The 10,449-nt window shown below is 37.7% G+C and overlaps 1 protein-coding gene across 1 annotated transcript; it reads left to right on the forward strand.

Moving 5' to 3' along the window:
• The first annotated feature begins 1,201 nt into the window (after positions 1-1,201).
• On the forward strand, positions 1,202-7,138 carry LOC107550293 (serine/threonine-protein kinase PLK2). The gene is made up of 14 exons (XM_016231562.1): positions 1,202-1,409; positions 1,646-1,753; positions 1,842-1,958; positions 2,063-2,192; positions 2,287-2,470; positions 3,160-3,358; positions 3,450-3,597; positions 3,675-3,769; positions 3,892-4,021; positions 4,130-4,210; positions 4,328-4,487; positions 5,596-5,725; positions 5,881-5,991; positions 6,525-7,138. Exons 1-14 carry the CDS (start codon positions 1,218-1,220, stop codon positions 6,714-6,716), a joined length of 1,977 nt encoding a protein of 658 aa, XP_016087048.1. The 5' UTR covers positions 1,202-1,217; the 3' UTR covers positions 6,717-7,138.
• The last annotated feature ends 3,311 nt before the right edge of the window (positions 7,139-10,449 follow it).

The following is a 10,449-nucleotide window of genomic DNA, read 5'->3' on the forward strand; positions in this document are numbered from 1 at the left end:
ATGGTTAATTATTCATATTTCCCCATGAGCTAATCCGCTACAGGTGTTACATTTGACATTTTTAATGGATGTTACACTTTAAGTGAAAGTGAAAATGGCATGACGAGTAGCCAAGTATGGTGTCTCATTTATCCCATCCAAGTGCACACACACACACACACACACACACACACACTCTTAGCAGTGGGCAGCCATTTTTGCTGCAGTCCCCGGGGAGCAGTTGGGGGTTCGGTGCCTTGCTCAAGGATATTGAGGGTGGAAGAGAGCGCTGGTTATTCACACCCCTCACCTACAATCCCTGCAGGTACCGAGACTCAAACACGTGACCTTTGGGTCATAAGTCCGACTGTCTTAACTATTAGGCCACGACTGCCCCCTTAAAAACCTTTTTTAACTAAAAGGTTTGCGCACAATATATTTAGCTAAATATATTTTGATAATTACAATGAGATAATAAATAATACTTAAAATTGTAATCTTAATGCAAATTAACATCAAAATTATAACATTCTTGAATGATTTTAATTATTACATAGTCGCAAAGCTAATGCTATTTTTATTTTAGATAATAGTTAATCTAACATGTCTAGTAATTGTTTATAAAGCTTATACAGGTGCATCTCAATAAATTAGAATGTCGTGGAAAAGTTCATTTATCTTTTAAAAATGGAACGTGGAATATTGTGTCACTTTGGCCACATGGTGATGCTCTGACACTATTCTGTGAATCAAGACGGTTTGAAACGAATAAATGTCCTTTGAGATGGTTCATTTATTGAACCATGATAAATTGGTAATATCTCGCTAGCGCTTATTTATCAAATATTGTATGTATATACATACATACATACACACACACACACACACATATATATACATTGGCCCGAAACACAAGATTTGTGTTCATCACTATGCGAGAGATTGCTATATGACCACTGTATGAGTGACTGCAATTTGGATATTTATGTGAATCATTGCTCAGATAGACCTGATTATCTGCGATAAGCTTTGCCTAGGTGTCTATGAAGTGTCTAGGATGTTTAAAAATGGATACAGTGAGGTATTTGACGGATGACGGAGCTATACGCAAGATCTCACGCCATATAGGGTCTTCCCGTCTCGTGACGCAGTTAGTGTAGAGCAGAGGCGCGCGGGCGTATAAAAGCGAGGAGACACGCCGGTACAGCAGCATTGACAGCACACACAGTAACAGAGTCATGGAGACACTGAGGAATACCTCGTACCCAACTATAACGACACACAACGACAAGATGTGTGAGCTCAATAAAATAAGTGAGCAAGGATGGAAAAAGCCAGAGGATAACAGTCGGACCGGCACAGAGTATTCCAGAATCATTACAGACCCCAACACTGGGAAATGTTACTGCCGGGGAAAAGTTCTAGGAAAGGTAATGGGCTCAATATTAATGCTGATATTATTAAATATTTTATTTATTCAAAAGCATTTTATTAATCAATGAGAATATTATTATTCATTGTATTTGTGCATGATTGCATTGCTTTTGTCTAATGCATGTAGTATCTATCTATCTATGCATGCATTGGTTATGGTTACATTACTTCTTGAAAATCTCTTTATCTTGGTTAACATTTATACTTATGTTATTCTTTCTCTATGACCTAGGGAGGCTTTGCTAAGTGCTATGAAATGACCGACCTGTCTTCAAGTAAAGTCTATGCAGCCAAAATCATCCCGCATTCGCGTGTGTCAAAACCGCACCAGAGAGAGAAGGTAGGACAGACACATGGCATATATAAATAAGACTGCACAAACTATTGATCAAGACCTCTCACTTATGTTCTGTATTCGGTTGTTACAGATAAACCGAGAGATTGACCTCCAAAGAGCTCTCAGCCACAAACACATAGTGCATTTCTACCACCACTTTGAAGACAAAGACAACATCTATATTCTGTTGGAGTACTGCAGTAGAAGAGTAAGTTTAAATGTCTAAGTGTGTTTTAAAGTGAGAAATTCTATAGTAATATGTAATGCAAATGACTGTGTGTCCCCTGACTGACTCTTGGTAATTTTTTTTAGTCACTGGCCCATATATTGAAGGCACGTAAAGTCCTAACAGAACCTGAAGTGAGGTATTACTTGAAACAGACAGTGTCTGCTTTAAAATACCTTCACGATTTAGAGATCCTGCATCGTGACTTGAAACTAGGTATGTATGCATATACTCACTGTACGTGCATGATGTTCATTAACATTCCATCAGTTTATAAGTAGTTAAAAATCATCCGTTTTATCATTCATAGGCAACTTGTTTGTGAATGACTCAATGGAGCTGAAAGTGGGAGATTTTGGGCTGGCTGCCAAACTGGAGCCAGTCAGCAACAGACGCAAAACGATCTGCGGTACACCCAACTACCTGTCCCCGGAAGTGCTGAACAAACAGGGTCACGGCTGGGAGTCTGATGTGTGGGCTTTGGGCTGCGTCATGTAAGTTTGTCACCCTCAGATCTGAGGGTTGCCTATATAGGCTATATTTGGAAATTGCTCAGCATGAATAGGCAATGATTGCCGATTCAGACTCACTCTATATCAATGAATTTCTACTTTTTCATTCCTGTTGTGTGCGCCATTGTATTCAGTGATCATGCTTTAGCTTTAATACTTGAATGATATTGCAGCATATAGTGTACAGTTTGTCACCAGTAATGACCTATTCTGGGATTATTTACTCAGCCTCATGTCATTTCTAACCACAATGACATTCTTTCATCCAATGAACACAATCAAAATTAGTTTTTGAAGAATGTGCTGGCTGCTCTTGTCAAAATAATGAATGTAATGCTGCCTGTCAAGCTCTAAAAAAGCTCCATGCACTACATTTCAAGTTGTGTTCTATATTGTTATTCACTCAATTGTGAACTATTAAATAGTGAGCTTATAGTGAATAAATATAGTGAAAAGGGAACTTTGATGGTTCTTTTTGCATTCTTTTTGAAACGTCAAGCAGTCAGCAGACACCAGTCCTCATTAATGTTCATTATATTAAAAAGAATAGCCAGAATATTCCTAAAAATGGTTCAAAAACTGTTTGTTCAGGACAAAGAACGTGAGATTGTTTTGGTTGAACTATTCATTTAAGAGCCAGTAAATGACACATTTCACATCTTCCTCTTCAGGTACACCATGCTCTTGGGTAAACCTCCATTTGAGACCACTAACCTTAAGGAGACGTACCGCTGTATCCGAGAGGCCCGTTACACCATCCCGGCCTCGCTCTCTCTCCCCGCTAAACAGCTCATTTCCGGCATGCTCGCACAGAACCCTGTGGACCGCCCGCACCTGGATGACATCATTCGGCATGAATTTTTTACCCAGGTAAATTTATTTGTTGCACTACAGTAGATTAAGTATATCCAGCCAAACAGCTGGACTTTTCATCATTGTTTTTGTCGTGATTTCGCCTCAGGGCTTCATGCCAGAAACGCTGCCTGTCAGCTGCTGCCATTCTGCCCCAGACTTCCATATTTCCAGTCCAGCCAAGAGCTTCTTCAAAAAGGCAGCCGCTGCTCTCTTCGGTGGCAAGAAGGACAAAGCCAAGTACTATGAAAATATAAGTAAGTTCTTGCTTTTGTTAACTATTGCATTACTCATTTCAGATGACCACATGAATAACATGTTTTTCTTCCGACAGATCGCTTAGCCAAAGAAGAGGAAGATATATTCAAGCTCCGTCAAGATTTCAGAAAGACTGCCATCAGTAATCAGATTACTACACACTCATCCGAGGTGAGCATTGTTCCCTTTATAGTAGACTGTAATAAGGAATTCGTCACCAACTTTGAGATATTAATAAAGGTTAAGTGTTAGGTCATTCAAGACACACATATGCTGCGATTTTTCCTCTTTAGGAAGGAGGAAATCCATCAGCACCTACAAGAAAGCCTGTTACCCAGGCAACTGCTGGAAGGCCACAGACAAGAGATACCATTCACTTGATTGTTAGAGGCAGCTTGGGCAGCTGCAGCAGCAGCAGTGAATGTAAGTGTGTGTTATTTGTGTGTGTGTGTGTGTGTTTCACCTGTTCGGTCTGACTCCAGCTCATTAGTTTCACAAGCTGATGCGATGTATCCCGCTGTCTCTCTGTAGGTGTTGAAGATAGCACCACTGGCACTGTGGCAGAGGCTGTTATTAGTGTTCTGAGAGGCTGTCTTGAACACATGCCTAAAGGTGAATAAGACCCATTACGCTTTACACTTCACACTCCATAGTTTCTGTACTGAATCCGTTCTATAGAGTAAAGAAAATGTTCGATCTTTGCATTTAACAGTACCCTTTTTCCTACAGCGGACGTCCTTCCCAGAGGAAGTGGTTGTAATATATTGAAGTGGGTGACTAAGTGGGTTGACTACTCCAACAAATATGGCTTTGGCTATCAGTTGTCTGACAACACCGTGGGCGTCCTTTTCAACAACGGAATACACATGAGTCTCCTCTCTGACAAGAAGTAGGTGCTTCAAGTTGACTGTTTGCTAGCTCAGTTCCGCTCAATTTAAAAAATAAATGTTTAACCCCAAACAAATGCCCATATGTAATGCCAATTTGATTCATTTTTGGATTAAGCAGTTGCTAATTATGAAATTAGGCTTAGGGTTAGGGTGAATATTTGTATTCAAATTCCGGGCTATGATTATTTTTTATATTTTACTTTCTATATACATTTTTAAATTATGTACTTTTATCAAAATTCATTAAAAATAAATGCTACGGGTGAATCTAGACATTACAACATTGTAATGTTGAGCATGAAAATTTTGACAATTTTTAAAGATTACATTTAACAGTAAATTATTAAATTATTCATGTTTTTTAGGATTAATTGTAAGTGAGTGCTAGATGATGACAAATGCAATCTAAATGTAATGTGTAAGAAATGGGTATCCACAACTAAATATCTAATATCGTCCGATATGCACTACCATTCAAAAGTTTGGGGTCAGTAAAATAGTTTTTATAAATGCAATAAATCTTTTAATGCATTAAACGATTCAAAAGTGACAATGAAGACTTATATTTATCTATTCATCAAAGAATCCTGAAAAAGATAAAATAAATCAGACTTTTCAGAAAAATATTAAGCAGCTGTTTTCAAAATTAAAAGACTGTTGTACTGTCGTAAAATTCAGCTTTGCTCTCACAGGGAAAATCTTAATTTTTAAATATATTAAAATATTATAATATTTCACAATATTATAGTTTTTACTGTATTTTTGATCACATAAATGCAGTCTTGATGAAAATAAGAGCGATTAAAAAACAAAAATCGTCTTTTGAACTGTAGTGTATACTCAGCATGCCCGATATTATTCCTTATGATTCCCATCCATAGTTTTCTAGCATAGTTTTTAGATGATTTTCTGAAGGAAAGAAAAACTGCACCAATATCCCAGAAATGTCAGTTGAATGACAAATGGCATTACACATGAAATATTGTAAAAGAGCAAGCATTAGTCATAGACCTTATATACATATGGCTGTAGAAACAAACAGTGAGCATTGCGTTTCATGGACTGTTGCATTGACTGTGATAAATCATTGTTATCTTTGTTTTTTAGGACTGTTCATCAGTATGCTGCCCTCGGTCAGAGGTCTGTTTTCTCTGTTATTGAGGCTCCTGAGTACGCTGTGGCCCAGGTCACCATCCTCAAGTACTTTGCCCACTACATGGAGGAGAATTTGATGGATGTGAGTACACTCTTAGTTTTAACCCTTATGTTTGTATTCAGCTTTAAAATTGTTACAGGTCTAGAAGCCATAGACTTGATTTTGTGGTCTAGACTTCAAGCTGTACAAGAAGCTGCTGTGCTAATATATATTGTTTATCCTTATTTTTCATGCAGGGAGGGGATATGATAAGTGAACCAGATACCCAGAAGACCAGAATATATCTTCTGCAGTGGCTGAAATCAGACAGAGCTTTATTGATGCTTTTCAACGATGGCACATTCCAGGTAATGCAAAGTAGCTCTTAATGGATAGTTCATCTCACTGTCTTCTCTGGAGCACAAGCTGAGATGTTGAGCAGGATGTTTATGTTGGTCTTTTCCATACAATAAAACTGAATTGTGAAAAGGGAATAAAAAGCACCATCAAATACCATAACTTTTAGCTTTTTTTGTTGTTGTCATTTTTGGAGCTTGGCAGACTATGGTCTTCATTCACTTTTATTGTATAGAAAAGACATCTGTTATGTGGTCTGTGAAAGCAAAAAATGATGACAGAATTTTCATTTTGAGAGAACTGTTCCTTTAATGCAGCAGTTGGTAACAAATTAAGTTAAAAGCGACTGTCTAGTGCTCTCTACGCCCATCAGACCCCTGGGTAGTTATCAGTCAGGTCTGTCTTTGTTCAGATAAAAAGCTGTGTATACTATAGCACTGTAGGTAGAAGGTCACAAACCCTGCTGTAATAACATCCTGCATCCTGTGAGAGTGTTTCACGTCTGTTCCAGAATAACAAAACCTTTTACTTCATCTTCCAACAGGTGAACTTCTACCACGACCACACCAAGCTCATCCTGTGCACACAGCAAGACGAATATCTGCTGACGTACATCAATGAGGAGCGAACCTCCACCACTTTCCAACTGAGCACGTTGCTCAGCGCGGGCTGCACTGCGGACCTGCGGAGTCGTCTGGAGTATGCCTTGAACATGCTGCTGCAGAGATGCAACTGAGATCGACAGATGAGGAGAACAGTTGGCCACTGACTCAGCAAGATCTGATGATTTATTTCAATGCAAGGGCAAAGAGGAGGGCTTGTTGAACAGGATGTCTACTGGATGTGAACTGGATGGACCTGTGGAAAGGTTTATAACAGAGACAGACTCTGTAGTTGTACAAATGCTGAAATTCAGAGACTGGAGTGTAGAGGAATGATGTGATTAACATTATAGAGAGGAAAGAAAATAAATCTGGGCTGGGACCAGGCATCGCTTGACAAAAAGCAGACTTCATGTGTGTATGTGTGTTGAAATGTTGATGAATCACACATGTTCTAATCTGCAAAAATAATTATTTCTTGTTTTTTTCCCTCTGTCCTTACTGAATATTTATTGTGTACATAATTCCTTATTTATTTATTTATTTAATGAATAAAACCCAATAACTCTAAGAACATTTGACCAATGAATATATATATATATATATATATATATATAAATTACACATGTACACATAAATATAATTATGTACATCAGTTACGTTCATTATCATGTTAGATTTACGAGGGTAGGTACTCAAGGGGGTGTGGTCACGCTGAGTGGCAGATGCCACCGATCCTTAAACAAATACACTACAACGCTACTGCAGTGAACAGTGTTGGCATCCGCGTCACATTCGCTTCACTTGGTCGAAAAATAAGCCGGTGTTCTGACTGATGGGACATTTGTGGTAAACCAGTTTCTTTTAAAACTAATTGCAAAATGAAAACTCATGACTCATAACAAGTAACCATGTCAACATACACCCAGGGTCAAGGTGCACAAAGCAACACCAGGATGTTGTGGAATTTATTTAACTATCAAGTCGATACTGAATGGTAAAGTGGAGACGACAACAGTCTGTCTTCACTAGCGAGTACCGACTCAATTCAGTACACGAGATACGGCATAGAAAAGCAGAAATGGTAAGAACTGAATGCTATTCCGAATTCAGTTTGACTAACACAAGCGGCACATGTTTGCGCACAACTACAGTTTTGTGCACCTGCGTTCTGAAGGCGTGCGTCTTGCTGGTACGTGTGTATTATACCATTTTTTGTTCAGAATGCTTGCAGCGAGATATAAGTAAGTTAATGTAAAAAGACGGTTCAGAAATCTAATGTAAAATAAATCTGTGCAGGTCTTACAGTGTAAATGCAGCCGACTGTCGCTGCATTTACATTGTAAGATAACGCCGAGATGTCGACGAGATAACGCCAATAACTTACTGCTCCTGTCTGAATAACTTTAGCAACTTTAATAATCTCTCTGAAGATATTTGAACTTAAATGGAGTGAATTCAATGAATTACTGGCTATTTACTTCTGAATGTTTATGTAGCTAATTGCAAAGTATTTAAAGACTACATGGCATTGTTTTAATTTATTATAAATGTATAATTATCTGTTTGCACAAGTATTTGTTCAATAGTAATTTATTTGGTAGTGCAATTCATATCAAACACTGTGAAATTTCACGGACAACACTAATAGAAATACTCCCAGATTGTTAAATAACACAATTAGACAGTTTACAGAGTGACAAAGAGGGCAAGGCCCGTCATCAAAAAGCCTATGTAAAGTTACTTAACCTTATATAAACAACTATGATGTCAAATTTATAGAATCTAGAGAGACATCAGATGGATAATAGAAGGCGGAAACATTACACTATTATTTTGGAACAAGTCAAATGAATGACACAAAGCATTACATATCAAATAAACTACTTCCACCTTACAATTAAAGGAAGCTTTTGAGGCAAACTCCCAGGAAACGTAAGGATGTTAATCACGAATATTACTGGCAGATTGTATTATGTAAGTGCAATAGATTTAGCCACATTTATCTTGAAAGAGAATTTTAATTTCCCAAAATTAAAGTGGGAAACCCTGCTGTAATAACATCCTGCATCCTGTGAGAGACTAACAAAACCTTTTACTTCATTACAGTACTATTTTGGATAATTAATAGTAATATTTCTATTAGTGTTGTCAGCATCCGCCACTCAGCGTGACCACACCCCCTTGAGTACCTACCCTCATAAATCTAACATTATAATGAACGTAACTGATGTACATAATTATATTTATATGTACATGTGTAAGAATAATTTTTGAGAAACTACATAAATTATTAAAATTAGGTAAAAATATCCTCACCATACTCCCAGTGGGAGTTTGTACAAAATTAAATACAGTACAAGAGTAGTGGAATTATTGTTCACTGCATTTCTCAATATTAGCACTCTGACATAATCAGAATTCTGCAAATCTTTAAAGTCCTTTAATTACTTGGTTCTTCACCATGCATTCTTCTCGATTTAAGGGACTAGATTGTGATCCCTGACCATTGCAAAAAATAAATCTAGCAGACTTTTAACAACCCAAATCTTCAGCATGGATGACTCAAATACTTCTTAAAAAAATTATCTGCCAACTCCGCAGCCAAGCAAACATCTCCATGGATGTGTATGCATGTATGCATATGTGCTCCAGTGTTTGTTCTGGCATGTATTTATGCATATGTGCATGTGTGCGATGCACCTTCTGAAGTAATGTCACAAAGCTGTGCTGGTTACGCACATGTTGCGCTGATGTGTGGGCTTCACAGATTCATAGCAGGCTTGAGAAATGAGAATCTAATGAAACACTGTTTAGTTCAAGCACACTATAATTTCCCAAACTGATCCATCCCTCGGATTTCACATTTGACCCTGTAAGGGTGGAATATATCTTGAAAGGAAAGCAGAAGGGGAAATAAATCAATAATCAGAAAAGTTCAGGCATTTGAACTTCAACCGAAAATTATTTTCATAAGCCCACTCTCTACCACACTGTGAGTTTGCTTAGGGAGAAATTACAATGTGGTTGGAAGTTAAAGAAAGAGTTAACAGTGTATGGAGGGTGCATCTGATGTAGGAAGATTAAACATTTTCAATTGAATTTAGACAAGGCAATGCAATCACTTGAGTATACTTGACATTTCGATCAAAGGAAAATGCTCTCAGATACCAGGGAAAGAGGTTTGTACCAACAGTGCTGTGAAACTCAAAAAGGGATGTTTCACATTGGTTCCTTGCCTTCAGTCTTGGGAGAAGAATTTCTTTGGGCCCAAAATCACATGTATACCATGTGGAACCAACCCAATTGGCAACATTGTCTTACTATGAATAACTTTCTTGTTTCTTAAAATGCCAAAGCTTCCCACAAACGCACACACAGTGGGTTCTCATTTGCCTTACAAGCCCAATCTAGTTGCTGACGTCAGAAATTATATCTTGAACGGAACAAAGTAACATTTATAAAATAGAGCACCATTTTTGTATCATTCCTGTTTTACACGTTTTCAGAGATGTTCAACCTAAGGCATGTCCGAACAGTTTTTGACATTGAGCCTTGCTAAAAAGTTCTATGGTACAGTAATGGTATCAGATGGTGATGGTCCATTCATATACAATGTTACTGATTGATTAGCAAGTTTGGAGTCGGTAAGATATTTTTAAACGTTTTCGAAAGGATACATTTATTTGATAATACTATAGATTTAATGTATTTTAAAATGCTGTTTATTCCTGTGATGGCAAAGCTGAATTTTCAGCAGCCATTACTCCAGCCTTTAGTGTCACACGATCCTTCAGAAATCATTCTGATATGGCGATTTGGTGTTCAATAAACATTTCTTATTATTATCAGCGTTGAAAACAGTTG

Source organism: Sinocyclocheilus grahami, unplaced genomic scaffold (assembly GCF_001515645.1).
Source record: "Sinocyclocheilus grahami isolate Dianchi unplaced genomic scaffold, SAMN03320097.WGS_v1.1 scaffold16.1, whole genome shotgun sequence".
NCBI classification, from domain to species: domain Eukaryota; kingdom Metazoa; phylum Chordata; class Actinopteri; order Cypriniformes; family Cyprinidae; genus Sinocyclocheilus; species Sinocyclocheilus grahami.